Source organism: Camarhynchus parvulus, chromosome 1A (genome assembly GCF_901933205.1).
Source record: "Camarhynchus parvulus chromosome 1A, STF_HiC, whole genome shotgun sequence".
Classification (NCBI taxonomy): Eukaryota; Metazoa; Chordata; class Aves; order Passeriformes; family Thraupidae; genus Camarhynchus; species Camarhynchus parvulus.
This window is the reverse complement of record NC_044586.1, coordinates 28040265-28061536: the sequence shown is the minus strand read 5'-3', so window position 1 is coordinate 28061536 and position 21272 is coordinate 28040265. Positions and strand designations below refer to the sequence as shown.

The 21272-nt window shown below is 41.4% G+C and overlaps 1 protein-coding gene across 8 annotated transcripts in view; it reads right to left on the bottom strand.

Annotated features, from left to right (window-relative positions):
* Positions 1 to 20743, bottom strand: part of NR2C1 (nuclear receptor subfamily 2 group C member 1) — a 47393-nt gene extending 26650 nt beyond the window's left edge. For 2 of the 8 annotated variants that reach the window (XM_030959706.1, XM_030959699.1), the window contains exons 1-4: positions 20648 to 20736; positions 10013 to 10069; positions 6981 to 7056; positions 2369 to 2476 (exon numbers count right to left, since the gene is read on the bottom strand). In XM_030959706.1, the coding sequence (XP_030815566.1) occupies positions 2369 to 2476; positions 6981 to 7034 (162 nt within the window). In that variant the 5' untranslated portion in view covers positions 7035 to 7056; positions 10013 to 10069; positions 20648 to 20736. Of the gene's footprint in view, positions 1 to 2368; positions 2477 to 6980; positions 7057 to 7802; positions 9516 to 10012; positions 10070 to 11268; positions 12618 to 17817; positions 17933 to 20647 lie in introns of those variants that run through there. The other 6 variants (XM_030959702.1, XM_030959700.1, XM_030959701.1 and 3 more) reach the window with 6 other exon arrangements.
* Positions 20744 to 21272: the final 529 nt, after the last annotated feature.

Genomic DNA, 21272 nt, shown 5'->3' with positions numbered 1-21272 from the left:
CAAATAGTAAAGACACAAACTTGAAGTACAGCTGAAACTATTTTTGGAACATATATACTAAGTCATCTTTTCTGCTACTGTAGCCCTGCTGTGTAATTAAAAAAATATATGTACTTGTAGATAAATAAGGCAGGACAGTAGGCAGAAGAACCACTGATACATCACCCAGTTTTCACTTCACCTTCTATTTAACAAATGGAGTCCCAGTCTTCAAATGGGCTCCTGCAATTCTAGGAGGATGCCCAGGCAGTTTTCACTACATGATAAAGTAGATATAGTGCTACATTAATATCCTTACAAAGCCATTCAACCTGCACAAGTGATTTCTGCACCTGACAAGCATCTGACAACTGACAGAGCCATAAGAGAAAGCAGTTTAAACAATTAAGTACATTCTTGACTGCAGCTGACCTCTTATGGCCATACACCTGCAAAGCCTCCACCTACAATGCAATGGGGACACTGAAAAGTGGAGCAGTTCAGCACAGCACAACAACTTGCAATACCTAAATGTCAAGGTAAGAGAAAAACATTGTCAGAGGGAAGAGGAAAACACTTATCTTCTGACCACGAATCCACCATGAATCAGTGACAACACACTATCTTTCTTAATAACCTGAAACTCAATATTACTAAAATAATAATATTATAAAACAGGAATATATCAATTCAGGATTGCATAAAAAATACACTACCCTCACGTATTTCAAATAAGCACCCTGATGATAATGGAAGACATCATTTTCCTTTATTGCCTTTAAGCCTTTTTTGTTAACAAGTTTTGATTTCCATTTTAACATCATTTCAATAAATTAAACACCTCAGTAACTGTGTGTTCCTATTTTACAAAAAAGAAAATGTCTAAACACAGACAACTAATACACTTGTTTATAACAGGAGCAATTTTGTGCAGAATGACTGTTGAACAAACAGAAAATTCAACTTTTCTCACAGAAGAAATGCTAGCATTCTCTAAGAGTGACTAATGGAACATGTTTTAAAGAACCTTCTACTGAGGATTTTCTATTTCATTGTTTCAGATAATTAGGTGCATTTAATAACAATAAAGGAAAAAATATTGATTGGAAATATAAACTCAAAATTATTAAATGTAGCATTTATGTGGGACATTTCATAGAGATACATTTATTCCTACAAACTACCATTGCTCTTCACATAAATTCTTCTCTGAGCAAAGTTTTTATTACTAAGTTTGATACTAGTGATGTTTGTAGATGTCTCTTGCAGGAAGGATGAGTGTTTTGACTGACTGTTGTACCACACACATCAACAGACAACAGCCAAAGTGCTTACCATCCGTTTTGAAGACAGAATGGTGTTTAATTGATGAGCACAAATTAATTAATAAAAAGTACAGCTGTACACAAAGCAGAGAAATGGAGCAGAGGCAGCTGAAAGAATGAAGACCTACAGGGTTGGTAAGACACATACCACAACTAGAGCACAGATAGGAAGGTAATAAATTTTAAAAAAGCCCATAATGTATGGGGGGTGGTTGTGAAGAGCCTTGGAAGGTTGAAAGCTTGCACATAATGTACCAAAACAGAAGAAAAACAGAGGGCAATGTTTAGAGCAAAGCTTGTAAAAGAAAAAGCAGCCAAGATTATACTAGCAGCTGGCTCATTTAAATGTGTGCTTTTGTATGAACAATGTATATCTGAGAATATTTTTTACATTTATTCTGCAGTTGATATTTTTCACTATAATGCAAAATTAAACTGATTTGCACTGACTTCTAAGGCATAAAACATAAAATTTCATTCCCCAAATGTTCCTAGTCTCCATAAACACATTTCTGTGTTGATTTAAGTACCTACATTGCCAAAAACTTCACTACCCTCACTTTAACTGGAGGTTATTACTTGGCCAGGTTATGGATTATAATACCAAGAGATACAACATGGGTTGGGACAACCAAAAGATCAGAATTCTTCTCAGACATTAAGTTTCTCTGCACTTTTTCATTACTTCAAAGATACAATGCAGTATTTCCCTCCCCGCTTCTGCTCCAAAATGTAGAAATCCTCCAACTTATTTGAACTACCAAATAGACAAAATATTCAACTTTCAAGGAGTAGTTTAACTTGCAAAAAGTATTTTTCTGTTCAGTGATTTAGGATATTTGTGATGTTAAAATTCTTACAAGGGAAAAAGAAAAAAAGGAAAAAGAGAGGAAAGACTGGAATGATGTTTTATTCCTATTTATACAGTAAGGGTCTCTGCCATCCGGGGCTGAATAGTTACATTAAAGCAAGTAACATGATGAAAACAAAAAAGAACTGCATGTGGAAACTGGCAGAAGCAAATAATTCATCTCTGCTTTTAAAATGCATCAGATGAAGCATACCTGTATACGCTGTGATAAAGAGAGGCCCGAATCTGCAGGGACAATCTGTATTCGTTGTGCTGTCCCATCCATTAGTGTTTGCGTACCACCTTCCTGGGAATGTGTAACCTAGAAAGGAGAAACAAATGTCATGGACTGACAACAGATATACTATTTTAATGAATCCACTACCTTAATGGAGTAAACTTTCAGGTTTCATCAACTTCCAATTTCTCTGAACAAGGTCACGAAAGTCTGACACTCTTATTCTATAAAAAAAGTGAATGCTTGTAATCTAATTCAACACCCTAATTTTTCTAATTAGAAAATTCTGATTTAGACTCTGAAATGAAGGAGTACCTTCCAATGTGAAATTTACAAATACTTTAAGTGAAGCAATTAATTGTTGACATGTCTGCGTATGGCAACCGACCTGAATATTTACTACTGTTGACGTTCATGAGATACAATATCTACCATCATAGCTGTGCTGTTTGCAATAAATGTACTTTAATGGCTCACTTGAAGTGAGAGAAGGGTTTTTTTGTATGGAAACACAGCAATTGGCAGTTTCAATTCTGTTTTTCCGTTAAAGAATTCTATACTGGAGAACTATTAACAAAGGGAAAACGAATAAATTGCGTAAAGTTTGCAAACAGTGTATCTTGCATTAAAATCTCTGCATGAATGCTCTCAAACACAATTCATTGAAGTATTTTAACAATTATCAGTATTTTAAAAATTCTTCACAGCCTACAGCCAATGGCATGGGGGGAAGGTATTGTGTTATTCATTACATTATCTGTCAATAAAAATTAAGGAAAGCTCCTATTTGTAGAGGCTCGATCAGAAAGGCCAGATTTTTTTGCACTACAAAGAGAATTTCTCTTCACAGAGTTTACAGACACCTTCAAACTGAAATTTTGGTCTTAAATTCCCAGGTAACTCCAAAACCTTTTTGCTATTCACAAAACTGCCTGCAACATCCTACAAATCTCTATTACCAATAATTCCCAGTATCTACACCATTATACCAATACTTCTCTGCACCTCATTGCCCCTCTGCCCCTCCCAATTAATATAGAGAATATATATGTATATTGCAGTAAAGGTGCTGTTTCATAACAGTTTGTGAGGCTTTTTGTTCCTCCTGGATCAGCTTCCTGATTTTGCAACCATACCATCATCTAAATGGTAGTATCAGCAAACAAAAGCAGGCCAGAACACACAGCTCAAGGTCAGTATGACAGAGGGATGGGATGGAGGGTAAGACTTCCCCTTCTAGCAGAAATAGCCCGTGTTGATTTTGATATTTTACCCAAAAAGGTGCTACTTTTGGTAGCAGTCTCATAATCTACTTGCTCCTCTCCCCTCAGTGTGGTAGGTAAAACTGGCTGGTTAGTCATTCCGTGATCTGGAACAGGACACCGATGCAGGCTGAAAAGCAGCTCAGCAAACAAAGGCTATTCTTAGCACAGATCTTCACAGATCTTCTTCAATCCAGTCTCCACAATGCTCAGAAGCAGATGCATCAGAGCAAATGAGTGACGCTAATCTGCTGGGGAGATTACTTAAACTGCCAGCACCACCAAAAGAAATGCTTGTCAAACTACTGCCGAGTCATTTCTGGACACTGCTTTCTAAAAAGACCCAATTTTTCTGTGTACAAGTACTTTTAAACAATTCATCTGCTTCTCTGCTTAAGTAAAGGACAAAAAACTGTTCATTAACCAGCAGCATTTTCCGTGCAAGAGAGGTACTTTCAAGCACTGAAGTTCTGCATCAGCCACTCAAATCAACAGGTACACGTGGTGATTCAGAAGCAATTAAAGTTTTATGTGCATCTACCTTTGCTTTACAAAATAAGCAACATATTATAGAACTGCTCCGCATTTGCTCCCTTAAAATGTCATGATCCACATGTACTTTTTAACCCCACAAAATGTCAGCTTGACAGTTTTACTTCTATGCAGAATAAAAGGTTTTTTATTTCAGTTAATACTGACAAGAGTAACTGCAAAATTTGTTTAAAATTGTACTTTTTATGTGTGTGACAGACTTTTTCAACAACGACGTAGCTTTCCCCTGTTACAGCAAACTGGCAGGACTGTGGAAATGAACCACCACAGACTTAGTGCACCAAGCCAGAGATTAAAGAAAGAATGCTCTTGGCAGGTAGATTTGCTACATGATTCAAGAAATGTGGTCTTGATATAGAAATAAGAATTATCTCACACTGAGCAAAAGATGACTAGTAGATGGCAGAATCTGAGCAAAGACAATCACTGCACAATGCTCCATACAGACAGGGTTATATCTTGCTTCAATGTTTTGCTTCCCTGTAAAAAGCCCTAAATTAACAAATTAACTTGTTATTTAAATTTTTTTTTAAATGTAAATTTACAATTAACATTGTAAAATTGTTGTGGTAATTTTGTGATTTAAAATGCTTCATGAACAACAACTAATTTTATTTAAAAAATCAAAATCTATGTACAAACCACTTCTGATCATTATTTCAATGAGACACAGAAGCATTTCCATTATCCTCAATACTGGAACACTTTTTCCTTTCAGGTCTTCTTCCTTTCAGGTTCTACTCATGTAAATTTTTCTTGTAAATTCAATTAAAAGTACTTCAACAAGAATATTATAAATGCTAGCAAATATACTGCTGAAACTCCCTAGATCTTAAACTATCATTTTTCAGTGATTAGGAATGCCACCAAGCAATTACAGCCTGTAGGTAGGCAGGAATGTAAGTTACTGCAAGGAGGCCCCTGTGAGACTGCTTTCCTTGCTGATTCCACCTTTCAGACAGCACATTCATGACATGGACCTCTGACAACAATTTTGGCTTAAGGAGTCCCAGCTTGCACTGCCCCCAGGGATGCTTTTCAGTCCTTCCAACCATGTGCCTTGGTGGGCCACACCTCATATGAAATAAGGACACTGATCACAACCAACAGGGAGATGACCTTCCTCCCCTATGCCGCCATTAATTTTTTTTAATAGTTTTGTCCACAGCATGATGACACCCTGAGCTTACATGAGCAAGACTAGCACAGTGAGAATAAGTGGCTAAATGAGGACTGGGGAATGGTTAAGCTGCACTGCTGCCAAATGCGGTGTGACGGTCTCAGACACAGTAAAACCTTAGTAAAGCACAAATCCTAATCTACACTGCTGACAAGAGAACAGCCATGAAGACTGTAGAGCTGTGATTTCACCATGAACAAGGACAGCTACAGCTCTCTGTAGCACTGCACCTTCACACTCCCTGTTTTCTCCCCTGCCTTCCTCTGCCTACCAGCCATCTTCTTTGTGCTGGCTCTGGTAGTCACTGGAGCCTTCTCAGACCCTACTCTATGCTAACCCAGCAGAAAACTTTCCACTTGTTTTGGCTGGGTTATTAGCTTGCTGTTGGTGGGGAAATCAATAAGGAAAGAAACAGAAAAAGGACTCTCTCTCTCCCATGGTACTGAGATACTAAGTCAGCTCAGTGTCTCCTGGAATCACATTACGAAATTGAGAAACAAACCCCAGAGGCTAAACACCTTCATCACACCATCCTGAGGGGAATGTACACTTCAGCTAGCTTTGACTAGCCTTGCACTATCAAAACCAAACCAATTTAAACAGGAAATACAGCCCTATTTAGACCTCAACAAAGAATTATAGCCCCAAAACAAAACTGCATTGAACACATGTTCTCACCTAATGAAGAGGACAAGTAATAACAAGCAAACATCCCATAAACCACTTATGTCCCTTTGAGATAGCTTAGCAGTACTCAGAACAACTCATAACAGAAAAATAAAAGCTGCGAGAATTTATTCAGAGTAGAATTAACCATTCCATCCCCCACTCCAACCTTTCCCTCTGAAATCAATGCTGAGAGGAAATCAAATTACTCGAGAAGTAAGTCTACGTCTAGACAAGAATCCAAGAGTGGTTATTTCAAGCTAAAAAATAACATTTATTGAAGATAAATAAATTACTGCCTCTATCTAATTTAAAGTGGCGCTAATTTTAAATAGTCTATGCTATGCTAAAAATTTCTAGATAGCTTTGTATACCCATATCCACACCCCCAAACTGTCTGTGCATCTCTGGCAGTTCTCTGGCTGCACTACACAGATTCCACACACAGGTCACACAGAACCAAAACTAGAAATCTGCAGAAACAGGAGCTCAATCCTTCTTTTGACACATAGCAAGCACGTATATCTGAAAGTGAAGAACATGGCAAAACTTTACTAGTGAAGCCAAAAATTACAAATGAAGTAATTCCATAGTTGTGTCCTGACTTTTTAAACTAGAAGTGAGTAAAGCAATTACACAACCAGATGGCTCTCTGAAAACCACTATAGGCTCAGACAGCAAGCTGAAAAGCTAGTGACTTAGTGGAAACCCTGCTAGATTGTTCTTAATTTCTGTGGGGTGCATTTTGGCAAAAAAGGCTCTGCAGTGTAACTTTAAAATGGACATAGTAGGTTCTTCTGCCTTCTGAGGGAACTGTCCAGAAGCCTTTCCTATATCAAAAATTTTCTTTTGTGATTTGCGCTTTTACATGTCAGTCTGTGCATTTTATTATTCAATTTCTCTTAAACAGGACTCAAAATTTATGTACCTCTCCCATTTGCTGTTCAAAAATTTGATGGGCCAGTTCCTCTATGGTTGCCATGATCTTTAATCACCAGAATTTCCTGTCAAAGAAAGGAAAGAAGATGCTTAACATCTGTAGTTTCAAAAGTAAAAATATTCTGGGGAAAATATAGTTCACATAACTGCGTTCACAGTTTTATGAAGATGACATCCCTGCAGAATTTAAAGTTTGCTTATACTATAAAAATAAATAATTTGCTATTTGAAAATCTTGTATTGTTTTATTTATATAACTCACACAGAGACTTCCTATTTTTCCTCTTCTGCTTTTCCAACAAGCAACAATAAAATCACTGTGAAAATAGAAGCCTCTTACTGACCATGACATCAGCAGGTCCATGTTTAACATCTTAAAAAACTGGAACACAGACAGTTTTTGTTAATGTGAATCAAGAGGGGTAAATCTAACTTCTGGACCCATACAGATTTTTTAGTATTAACAGGAGTGCTTGAAGGTCAATTTTGTAACTAACAGACAGCAGTACTTGGGACACAGAAGGTGTTCAAAAAAATGCTGTTTCATTATCAATACTGCAGCCACAGCACGAGCCCAAATCTTCTTCAGAAGAATTTTGTGGGGTTTAACAGACGCTGCTACCTTAATGCAGTGGAAAGATTCCGATGCATGCCTTGTTTATTTGTCAAGGCATACATATGTATTGTATTATTGATATACAAATAGTCACTATGCAGTGACTATTCCTCAAAAGGAACATTCACAAATTATAAAGCACCATATAAACAATTTTACTGAGCAAAAGCAAATTGAAAACACTGCAATACCTACCTCTTGTATGAACAAAGACACTACTCTTACACTAATACTGTTTTTCATTCTTTAACTTTTCTGGAACTCCTAGGAATTACCAACTCCTCAATGAAACTCGAAACCTCCCCAGTGAGCCATGCAAATAAAAAAAATAACTCACTTTTAACTCAAGTTTAACTCAAGCTAATTCTGCTCTTAAAATTGGAAAGAGAAAGATTTTTTGACTAGAGCAAGAACTGCAGGCCTTGGAGGCGTGCCCAATGGTATACTAAAGCCTAATTAATGTGTGAAAGGAGAAGTACAGAAATATTTGTGCATTAGACCATTCTTAATCACTCCATAGCATGCTGCATTATTAGTTAAATTAGGACAAAAGATAACAGGCATGCATATAGAGATATGATACTGAAGCTTATACTGAAAAGCATTTTCTCCTAGGAAGATCTAGGTGTCAGCATCCTTGCAGAAGCACTCTATTACTCCGCTTCTGCATCCAGTGAGCTGCAGCACAACCACTACTCAAAGAGCACTCGGAATTTTCTAGGCCGGCAATGTGCCTTATCAATGTTTTCCTCTTTTAAATAAAATACTGGCAATAAAATATTGCACTGTTGACATATAGAATGCCAGAAATGAGTGCTACTTCACTATACCGTAACAAAGAAATCACTCTGAGGTATTAATTTGCACCAGCTGGTAGTTCTCCTAAACCACATGCAACTGCTCTCACAGTCAAGATGTGAGCTAAGTAAAACAGCTCAGCTTGAAGACTGAAAGTGATTTAAACTGATGTGTTTCACCTTGGAGTAAAACAGTGAAGGAATACATATGTATTCAATTACGATGCACCAGTCTTAGGGAAGCAGGCTCTCAGAGAGGCATAAACCTAGCAGAGAATTTTTGAAACTTATCTAAAAGAGACTCATTTGAACTGCACTTGCATGAACGTAAGACATCAAGTACACAAACAAGACTGAACTCCTATGATGAAGAGGAACCTGGAGAAAAGGTGGAACCTGTCCTACTGCTTCATGCTGTCTGCAACAAGCACAGGGTGGTTCAACTTATGGATGCAGAACCAGCTGTCAAAGCTACACAAATCATGAGTTTGAGCATGTGAGGCATGCACACAATGCAAAAGGAATGTACTCACTATTATTGACAAGAATTTACATATTACTCACATAGTGTTTTATATTTGGACACTTGCACTTTCAATTTGCATAAACACTAAGAAGTAGGTTCTTTTGTGTGCTGTTGCTTTATTTAACTCAGAGATCCTTAAACCAAAGGGCACTGACAAAATCAGTATTTGTAACACCAGTACTCTGTACTAAAACAGCTTAATTGAAATCACCTTCAATAAACCATGTAACTTTTCTCTGAAGAGCTGAAGAGCATGTGTAACAGTGAAAAAAAATCAGCTTCAATATTTCAAGAATAAACTCTTAGACAACATTTCATGTTGCAGATCTGGAGAGCTGAAATAGGCATTCCTATCCCATTTTCCATTTTTGGCTTATAATTTCATCTCTTCATGTGCTAGCATACACATAATGCCTGAGATTCAGTTCAAGTAACTGAACTGGCAGAAACTTCTTTCTTACTTGCTGAGTCAAGGAGTAACTTCAAAAGCACTTTGAACAGAATTTACAGCCCCCTCCCAGGAAGGGGATCCTGCTCACCTTGACCAAGCTGCAGTGGTCTTGACCCCACAGTGGGAAAATTCAACTCACTAAGAGGAGAGAAAACTCAGCTGGCAGAAATGCACCAAACATCATCTAGGTAAGCACAATGAACTTGATTTCTTTGGCAGTCAGATTCATTCTATTGCAGCCAGAAGGGAGAATATGTTGTTAGAAGTCAAGAAAGGGAGGAAAAGAAGGAAGACTCAAGGAGGAGGCAAACCTCCATTCCATTGTTATTAGTGGGAAGCAGGTAATTCAGTTGAACTGCACCACAAAACTGTACCCATTGCTTTTGGCCCAGCCAGCTGGCTGACACAGGTCACTCTGGAGTCACACAAACCCACACAAACCACCTGGGCGAGAAGCCAGGTCCCTAAGAGGGGGTCTCAGGAGCAGCTATGTGTTAAGCTGCTCATCTTGCACTGGGGACAGGGGAACAGGACAGGTCAAGGAGAACTATCTACAAATTCTCAGCTAAAATCTACAGATTTTTACAGCTAACTCAGCTGTAAAAGGTTTTGTAGTTCTTATTTTGCTTACCTAGGGTATCTGTGTTAGACTTCACATCAGGTATGCTTAATCACTCTTTAGACATCCCTGCAAGGAATTAAGCACAAAAAAACCACTTCAGCTGTTTTTCTTCTATTATGTAAATTTTAATATTTAGCACATTTTTCATGTTTTTAAAAGCTTATTTTCCTGAGTTACTCCAGCCAATATTCTCAGTGGCTGAATTGTTTCACATGAAATAATAAATATATTCTAAATTCAAAGCTACCTGAAATTGAGAAATGTTCCATAAACACCTCATAACCTTCATTTCCCAGCAAAGAAAATTACTTGAGGGATGAAGGAAAGGCCATGGATGTTGCTTGCCCAGAACTTAGCAAAGCTGAGACCTGACATGATCTGCCCCAGCATTCTCCAGGACAAACTGGCAGCTCACGGCTTGACCATGCTTCCCTGGGTAGAAAACTGGCTGCCTGGCTGGGCCCAGAGTGGTGGTAAGTGGAGCTACATCCAGCTGGTGGTCAATCACCAGTGGTGCTCCCCAGGGCTCAGTACTGAGATCAGCCCTCTCTAGCACCTTTATAAATGATCCAGATGAGGGGATCAAGGGCACCCTCGCTAAGTTGGCACATGACACTGAGCTGGGCAGGAGTGCTGACCTGCTGGAAGGTAGGAAGGCTCTACAGAGGGATCTGGACAGGCTGGATCAATGGGCTGAGGCCTGGGGATGTTGGTCAATAGCAGCTGAATACAAGCCAGCGTGTGCCCAGGTGGCCAAGAAGGCCAGTGGCATCCTAGCCTGGATCAGCAGTGCTGCGGCCAGCAGGACCAGGACAGTGACCATCCCCCTGTACTTGGCACTGGTGAGGCCACACTTCAAATGTCATGTCTAGTTCTGGGCCCCTCATTGCAAGAAAGACTCTGAGGTGCTGGGGGCAGTCCAGAGGACAATGGAGCTGGAGCATAACTTGGTTGTTCAGCCTGGAGGGTTCAGCCTGGAGAAAAGGAAGCACAGCAGAAACTTACTGCTCTCTACGAGCACCTGAAAGGAGTAAAGTTGTACCAGGGAAGGTTTAGATTAGATACTAGGAAAAATTTCTTCACTGAACGAGTAGTCAGGCATTGGCACAGACTGCCCAGGGAAGTGCTGGAATTGCCATCTCTGGAAGTGTATAGCACCAGGCCTACTGGCAACCACAGGAGTGCTGGGTTAACAGCTGAATTCAATCTTTTTTCAACTCTAATTATTCTAAGTATCACCAGTCTGAGTTTTGATCTTCAATAACCAGAAGTGATCTTCAGGGTGTTCTCATCCAACATGGATCTTCTTGCTCTCGGAAATGCTCTTTTCCACACTTGTCAAAACCATGCCACACACATTCAAAGGACACACCAGCCCATATATGAGAAATGTTTATTGCTAGTATAGGAAAGAAGTAGATGGAGTCAATTAATTGTCAGGTTTTTCCTTAGAATAGTCTCTTCTCCTTTCAAAATGAATGAGACAAATCATGATAAACCAAATTTTATTCAGATATTTAAGACTGATAATCACATTTTTACTTCCTTTCTAAAGTTATCTAAAACACTGAAAGTTATCTAAAACCTGGAATTCTACAAGACCAGAGACCACAACATAAAAAAGCTGCACATACTTTTAGGATCTGCTTTATAATGTCCAACAGTTAAAAGAACTGTAATATTAGTTATATTATGACTAGAAGAGATAAAGGAGAGCCAAGGCTCCTGCCAACACACAAGCACTATGTTGTTTACAAACACTGCCCAAATAGTTTTTGCCTCATTTATATTTCACTTGGAATACTCCTGCAAAAATTATTCTCAACTGCTGCTGTTTCAACCAGCAAGCCTATAGTCGCCTATAACAAGTACTACTCAATTGCTCTACTGGTTTCTCTTTTTCACATCAGACCAAGATCCTTGCCTTTACTTTTACCCAAAATTTCTGAAAAAATGAAGTGGTAAGAAGTGCTTTGTCCCACAGCCATTTAGCCACTGACACTGTCACAGCTTAAGCTCTTACTTCCTTCTTTAACTTTCTACCATTATAATCTGACACACTGTAAAACTACAGCACAAACATAACCTTTCTAAAATTTTCCTTTAAAAAGATGTGTTGCTGACAACTATGTCAAACTAACAACATTAAGACTGTCAATGTGATTAAACCACGGCCTCTGCAAATGTACAATACATTCTAGTTTGGCAGCCTTGTATTCCTCTAGTCTGTGATGATCCCTTTGTTTATTTTCTTATTTCTGGGAACAGGGAAAAATCCTCTTCTCAGAAGATACACAGCACAGAAACGTTTTGCTTCTGTTGCTCTAGGTAGAGAGTAACACAAATATCAGCATTGTACTTAGACTGATTAGACCTGCTTTACAAGGATGATCATTGCACTTGCTCTCAAATTTATTCCTTGACTGCTTGACAGCATTACTTGTCACGTAATTAAATAAAAAATGAAGGTGTTTCAAAAACAATTGAAAAAATAATAAGCAGAATTGTATATCTGTCTCTTTTCCTTACAAAAGCTCAATCCCCCCATCCACCAGAAGCAGCATCGAAAAGCAGGCATTTTGACAGAAGGCAGGCATTAGACTTCCTCTTAAATGCTTTAAATTGCATTTATTGCTTTTCTGTTCAATCTTCAGACTCAAAATGCTACCAAATCTTTTTGTCTGTAAGTTAATACTGTTAGTTTATGTCCCTAGTAAATGAGTTAGTGAGCCTTCTTGACAAGACTCAGAATTATTTTTAAATGCATCACTATCATCAGCTAGTACAAACAGGGTGGTGGTGAATCTGGCATCATCAGCCCAATGGTGTTCCACTGTTACTTAAGCACTCTGTAGGCCACCACAGCAGTGGAAAACTTTCACTAGCTTGCACCAATTAAACCCCTCATCTCTACTTCTTCCTCAGCTTTTATGTGCTAAGGAAGGAACAATTCTCAATGTTTTAGTCAAAATAACTTATGAAATACCTACTTTTTAAAGTATTTCAGGCTTACTTCAACTGAAATGGGTCAGGAAACATTCCCATGAGAGCAGACAGCAATTTTGAGGGTTGGTAGTCAGAAGCACTAACCTCTCCACTAGTTCAGTTAAGTTATACTCAGAAGACATCACCATTTAACTTAACCTTCTCCAGGGACAAAAGTTACACAACTTTAATTGTCTTAGTCGGAGGTTCCTATTAATAGCATTTTAAAATATTATACCCGTGTAGACTAAGGACTTTAAAAGTAGTACCAGGAAATACATTTCTTTAAGTTTCGATGCTCAATTTGATAAAAAAGACAACATCTCTCATTTTATTATATTACACTGTTGGTATAGCTGGCCCACTACCAAGTGCCTTGATTCTGATGTAATCTCCTTTAAATGAGTAAGAATAAACCACATCAGCACGAAGACATAACACAAGAAAATTCTGTCCATTCCAAAGATCTTCAGTTTACTTTTTTCCAAAGTACCACATACCCCTGACCAGTTTTACTGCTACAAAAACAATGTTTGTAAAATTTTAGTAGTTTAATTTACCCTGCTGGCACTGTCAAACCAGTTTGACTCTATGTATGGAATGAATAATGATTCTTCTAATTACTAAGTATGGAATGTGTCTTAATACAGGGGTCTTTCCTAGATGAAACCAACCTGTTAAACTAATGAATTTACACAAGTACGTTTTAGATATTTTAGAGGTACAAGTACATTAATTAGTTATGACTGCAGAAGTTACTGTGAACTTTACTTTTTGTTCTTTTATCAGTGTGCTGGTTTTAGCTGGGGGAAAGTTAACTTTCTTTGCAGTAGCTGGTATGGGGCTGTGTTTTGGATTTGTCATGAACACAGGGCTGATAACAGAGATGTTTTTGTTATTTCTTACAGTGCTTACACAGCCAAGACCTTTTCTGCTTTTTGTGCTGCCACACTGGTGAGGAAGTTGAAGGTACATGGGAGATGGGTGGCAGATACAGCCAGGACAGGTGACCAAAGGTATGTTCTGTACCATATGACATGCTCGGTATATAAAAATGGAAAGAGGAAGAAGCAGATGGAGTGATGGGATTTCTCTCCCCAAGCAGGCATCACACATGATAGGGCCCTGCCATCACGTTGGATATTCAGCAAGCAGCCTGCCCTGGAGATGGCTGAACACCTGCCTATCAACTAGATACAGTGAATTATTCCTTGTTTCACTGTGCCTGTCTGTGTGGCTTCTGCTTTCCCTATTGAACTGCCCTTATCTCACCCATGAGTTTTCCAGCTTTCACCCTTCCGGTTCTCTCCCCAGTCCCACTGGTGGGCGAGCGAGCAAGTGGCTGCCTGGGGTTAAACCATGACACACAGTAAAATACAGGAAGGTTAACATGACTTTTTAGGAAAGCTCAAAAAGTTAATATAACAGAAAACCAGTTGCAAAAGAAGAGGGAACAATTTCCTTCTGTAGAAATACTGCTTCAGTACTGAAAGATTTCAATATACCTCAAAGTCAACTAAGGATTTTAGCTCAGGTCATGACATTGGGCTTACAGGTACTCTGTACCTTAAAATGGAAACTAGTCCTCACTTCCATTAGCAAACTAATCATATACTAATTAAGAATTCAGCATAGCCTGTGCCAAAGTTGTTTAATAAACTCCTACACATGAAATAGAATGCACTTAACGATCCCTCTATGATTAAACGTGGCTGAATTAGTGCTTAAATAAGACCCCCCCCAAGATTTCTTTATATGTTAGAGCAGTATTCTGCAATGTTTACAAATAGTGAATTAAACCAAGGAATTCAAACACATTTGTGGAACAAATGATGCTACTGTGTTCAGCGCTTCATACAGGAAAAGCTCAATGAACACAGCAAGCTAAATGAGCTATTCTTGGATTATTGTTCTATAAACCACACTGTTCAAGAGGGTAGAAGAGTTGGCAGATTTAAAGGAGTAAGATTCTCTTTATTAATGAACTGAGGAATATTTATGTGACCCTCAACACACAGATACTGTTTTTTAAATTCACATGAGACCAAGCTTTAGACAGTGCATATATAAGGGGTAAGTAACAACACAAAATTGAAGCAGCTGGACCTGCAGGCAAATAAGGGAAAATGAGACACTTGCATAAGGGAGTAATTAAAATGCACAGAGCAATACAGAAAGAGATGCATTTGTAGGCATGCCTGTGCAATTAATTTAAAATCAGTGCTACACTGGGAGGAAACATGAGAAAACAGAATCACTAGGATAAATTTTCAGTTGACTAACAAATAACTTTTACAGTTTGGGCCACCATAGGGATAGCCGCACTTTTAGGTCTTGGCTTCTGCTTCTTTTATCATGGCATCTCTAGAACCTGCCCCATCAGCCACAGCTGAGCTGACTTAGCTCGCTAGTCCCACAGCCAACTGGGAAAAGGAGGAGGAAAGGCAAGGGCTGTCTGCAAGTGGAGTCTACTCCCAGGAGCACTGGCTACATGCCAGAGCTAGGTAAGCAGACAGCCACTTAATCAGGTACCTGCCCTGTGTACTGTCAGCCCTAGCCTGCGTCTCTACCTGAAGCCTGCAAGAGGAAAAAATTATAAAAAAACCCCAAACCGATTCCCTGCACCAGAGCTGAAGCTGCACCATGAACCAGGACCAGGAAGCTCATCTGACTGAAGACTTCCCTATTCACTCGATTAGGTTCAGCCAGGTCCATTCCAGCTGCCACAGAAAGATCACCTTAACACATCACAGCAAGGGCAACCCTTCTTTCCAAACACCTGGAGGCAATACCTTCTCTACGGTACAATTACAGTATTTCATGGGAGGCAGCCGCACTGCCGGCTTTGTTCCACTCTCCATTTGCCTTCATGGTTGTACAGCTGTAAACTCATCTTCTGACTTCATTCACCCTGCACCTAACAACACACAACACAGGAAAAGCAAGTAGGACCAGAATCAAGACCACTTCTTTTTGGAAAAAAGCCCACAGTGTTACACCAGCTTGTCTATAATGCCAAACTGCCATTCAGGTGTTATGCAAGAGGACCATTTGGAGTATTGGGAGTATTCACTGAACTACAGCCACAGATGAAGTAGTTTATATATACATGAAGATACTCTACAGAAACCAGCAAGCCTCTTCAACAATACTACTAATATACTACTTACAAACTTGCACATCTGCATATCCATGGAAGCTTCCTTCAGATTAAAAGGAAAAACAAAACAAAACCCAAACAAAGAAGCAAAACTCTCATACAACAAACTGAGTTTCTCACACATCCTTCCAGTAAATAACTGTTGAAACTGACCCATGTAAAACGTTCTGGGGGATGAACTGATCAAGAGCAGCCCTGCCAAGGACTTGAGGATTCTCTTGGATGAAAGGCTGGACTCAGCAATGTGGACTGGCAGCCCAGAAAACGAAACATGTCCTGGGGCTGCATCCAAAAACACATGGCCAGCAAGTTGTGGGAAGGGATTCTGCCCCTCTGCTCCTGTGAGACCCCACCCGCAGGGCTGCATCCAGCTCTGGGGTCCCAGCACAGAAGGGACATGGAGCTGTTAGAGCGAGTCCAGAGGAGGCCGCCAAGTAGATGAGAGGGATGGCACACCTCTCCTATGAGGAAAGGCTGAGAGAATTGGAATTGTTCAGCTTGGAAAAGAGAATGCTTAGGGTGGCCCAGCTGCGGCCTTCCAGTACCTGAAGGGAGCCTACAAGAACAATGAAGAGGGACTTCTTACAAGGGCATGTAGTGACAGGCCAAGGGGGAATGGCTTCAAACTGAAAGAGAGCATGTTAGATTAGATATTAAAAAATTTTTTACTGTGAGGGTGGTGAGGGACTGGAACAGGTTATCCAGAGAAGCTGGAATGCCCCATCCCTGGGAACATTCAAGGCCAGGTTTGATGGGGCTCTGAGCAAACTAATGTAGAGCATGGCATCCCTGTCCATGGCAGAGTGGCTGGATCGAAATGATTTTTATGTTCCCTTCCAACCCAAGTCATTTTGTGATTCCCCGTTTTTTTTTCCTTTGTTATCAACTACACAGGATTAGATTTTGTTAAGAGTGTGGGTGTGTGCTTGGGAATTTTTTTGGTTTGGTTTGGGATTTTTTAAATTCCTATAAACATGTGAAAGGCACTCAGAAAAAATCTTCATATGAAGTCCAATTAAGAATCATGTTGACACACTGTCCTGCTAAGACTTCAAAGGAAACACATTACCACACTAAATAGGGTAGTTCTCACACCACAGAGTTACTGCTAAATTATAAACAGCAACTTCAACTTATTTGGAATGAAATAACCGTTTCTGAGGGCTCATATGACAATAGCAGAGGGTTTGGCATTAGTTTTTTGGTGGTTTATATTTTTCAAGTCTCCACTTTAACTTCCGACAAAGGCATTCAAATACTGAGCTTAGTCTCACCTGGCTTACTACCAATTTGAACAAAAGTAATTTAAGTTAAACAAATATAAACAGCCTTTTAGAGAAGGCCTGGCACCTGGCAAAGTCAACAAAATTAATCTAAATATTGATACAGAAAGGCAGTTCTTAGACCATGATCTTCAGGAAGGAATGTATTTCCTTACAAAATCTGCAGCACTGCAACATCAGATACACGGGACTCAGACAGCACAAGCCATCTTCCAGTCTCAGAGAACTGAAATTTTAAAGAGTTTGGTTTTACAAAAAATAAATCCTTTGCTGATTTAAAATTTTGGCAAGTAATGCAGTGATCTCTGGAATTAAAAGTTGATGACGGAAGCGTAAAAATATGGACAGGTCTGCATACATGAGAGTAAGAATATAATTAACTGTACCTTTGCAGTTTTATCCATAAAATTCTACTGATAGAATTCTGTTTTGCAGCAGGTTACTTTATCCCAGTAATGTACAGGCACAAGTTTAAAGTGCTAAAAGCAGCTTGAAACATCACTGAGGAGGAAAAGAAAAAAAAAAAGTAAAAACTTGGACAGAAAGTAACACAGGTACAGGTTAGTTTCCCCTGATAGTCACTGCTGGTTGCACACTGCAGCCTGTGTGTGACAAAAAGCAGAGAGTTGTGCCAGCCAGAGCCTGTGGGTAACCCTCCCCAGCAGATTACTGCAGCTTCACAGGGCACGGTAAACCCACCACAGATCCCTGACCTCCATCAGCCAAAACAACTCAGGTTAGCAAAGGTTACTATTAAAAGTGCTTAAGCCAGGATGGCTGCTGAAGCAGGACAGATACATAGAGACTGTACCAGCTGCAGCACCTGCCAGCTGAGAGCCACGCTTCGTCCACAGCCAGAACAAACATGAACAACTTAAGATGTGACACTGCTCTAGTCCTTACATACAGTTAAACTCCTTATTTAAGCTTGAGGTATTGCTTCTTTTCAGGTTTTTTTGACCCAAACATTAGACACAAATTACTTTTCTCAAGGAGACTGCTTTCCTTCACTCCAAGGAAACTCCAGCAAATTCACTGGCTGCACAAACTTACTTACATTATATAATAAGCACAACATACATTAAAGCAAAAATTTAGTATAAACACAGGGAACAAACTAATCTTACTATTGTAAATATGAGATTTCACATAATGGATCGAAGTCAGTTTTATTGGACTACCACATTAGCTATAAGCATTCTGTAGCTGTATTTCACAGGTGAGCATGCTACAATATCAGTGGGGTTTGGTTTTGGTTCCCTGCACACCTGTCTGCTCCCCCTGACCTTTAATAACAATACAATCATGAAATAATTAATGTTGAAAGGTACTTCTGGAGGTCATCCAGTTCAACCCCTTTTTCCCCAAAACAATGTCAGCTGCAGAGTTACACATGTTGCTTAGGGCTTTCTCTTCACAGGCTAAGAACCTTAAACTGAAAAATTAAGGCAGGCTTTTAAAAAGCACCAAAACCATGAAAACCCCCCAAAAAACCCCCTCCTATCCCACAATCTAGCCTGGGATATAACTATTCTTAAAGATATCAGAACTCCTACGAACCTTCTTCCCTTCAAGAATACGTTTCACAAGAAAATACAACCAGTAAGAAAACCAGAAATCTTAATAATTGAGGAGAAGAGTTAAAGCTAGCTAATTTATCTACTGTGAGCTTCTTTCTGTAATAAGTATCTTGATTTGTTGCAGAATGCAGCAGGCTTAGCAAGTGGTGCCTGACCATTCAGAGCAGTGCACAGGAAGCACAGAAGCAGCTGAGGACTGCACACCCTCTGGGTGACCTCAGTTACCTTCCTTGTATTATCACACAGGTGCACACATACAGCTGACCACCATCACATGAAAACGCTTAGCCCTGTGATAAGAGAGCTTCAGCAATGTCTCTGGAGAAAGAGCTACAGAGAGAAGCAGGCAAATATTTCACAGACCCTAAGATTTCGCTCAAACAAGTGTCCCTGAGTAAAGTTGTACAGCAAGGAACAAGCCATGGGCTAAATGATCAGATACTTGTATTCCTACTTATATAATGCTGATTCCAAAACCAGGAAGCTGTCATATAGAAAACTACTTGAATTTTTTTCCCCATCTTATTTTTCCATGACAAGTGTGGAGGCAGCTCTTCCTGCTACACCACTTTCCCAAGTCCATTCTGCTGACACTAGTAGCTTCAAATCAGAGATTTCACATAAGAACGAATGTCTAACTTGGCTTTTCAAGAATCACGTCCACACACTCGTCTTTCAGTGAAACCCCTATAAAGACTTTTTTTCCCTGTTCTCTTGCGTAAGTTCACCGGCACAACACACGGCATTTCCTCTATTCCCTCCACAGCCTGCAAATGTAAGCGCATCCTGGGGAATACGGACGTGCTTTTTACACTTAAAGCGATACATGGCAACAAAGAAAAAATTAAAGACTCCACAAAGTCCGCAGCTTCGAAGAAATACTCTACCCAGTGATAAGAAGGAACAGAGACAGGATCATCTGACCCAGTAAAAATAATACCGGGTGTTATTCAGGACATACTACCCTAACCCAAACAAACCCAGAGAGCCGCCAGGGATATACCAGAGGGGTGAACCGGCGGGGTGATGCCGTCGGCAGGCAGAGAGTGGCTGGGGGCTTCGGGGAAGCTCAGGGTCACCCCACGGCAATGCTGAGGCGCAGGGCTCGGGACAGGGAAAGGGAGAGGCAGCGAGGCCAAGCTATAGCGCAACGCCGGGGCCCTCCATCCCCAGCCCTCTCCGCCGCCCCGGCTTGCAGCCCTCGCATCTCCCCTGCCCGCCGGTTCACGGGGCCAGCGCCGTGCCCGCCCCCGCCGCGGCGCTCCGCACAAAATGGCTGCGCGGGGCCGGGGCCCAGCATGAGGGGGCATCGCCCATCGCCCGCCGCCGCCTCCCCCCCGGCTCCTCTGCCCAGCTCCCGCGGGAAGCGGCGGGCGGCGCCGCCCGGATGCGGGGCGGCGGGACACGCAAGCGGTTCCTGTAGGTGAAAGGTCGGGGGGCGCGGGGCCGCCCGGGCCGGGCCGGGCCCCGGGGCGGGGCGGGCGCGCTCGGCTGCACGTTCCGCAGCGGTGGCGGCCGGGAGCCGCGCGGGCCCGCACCGTTACAGCGCGGCCGCCCCCGCTCCCCGTGCTCCCGCCGCCGGGCCGCGCCGCCCGCCGGGGGGCGCCTCTCGGCTGCCGGCGGTTCTCTCTCTCACCTGGCGGGCCCGGTGGCCGGTCCGGCGGGTCTCTTTGGCTGCGGTGCGGCTCCGGCTCCCGGGGGTCAGAGTTCGCGACCCCGCCTCCGCCGCCGCTCGACCCCGCCCCGCCGCGGGCTCTGCGCCTGCGCCCGGGCGCGCGGCGGTGAGGGCGGGGCGCTGGGCAGCGGCCGCTAACGGGACCGGGCCGGGCCTGGGCGCTGCGCCCGCGGGGCCCGCAGCACTGCGGGCAGGGCCCTGGGAGCACACGAACGTCGCGGTGCGAACACACCTTTAGGATCGCCCCGTTCAGCCACTGTAACACCTAAACCACACCAGCCACCGCCAGATCCTGGCGCCTCTTAAAACACCTCCAGGCATGTTGACTCCAACGTCCCTGGGCAGCCTATTCGAGTGCCCGATCATCCTAACGGAAAAAAGATTGTTTTTCTAATCTGGAAATCTCTGCTGGGACCGCTTAAAGGCATTTCTTTAGTTCACTTACTGCAGGCATGGTAGAAGAGACCAGTCACCTCACTAAACCCTTCTTACAGGTAGTTGTAGAGAGCCATGAGGGCCCCCCTCAGCCTCCTCTTTTTGAGACTAAACAAACCCAGCTCCTTCATGGAGCATGTTTTAAACACCC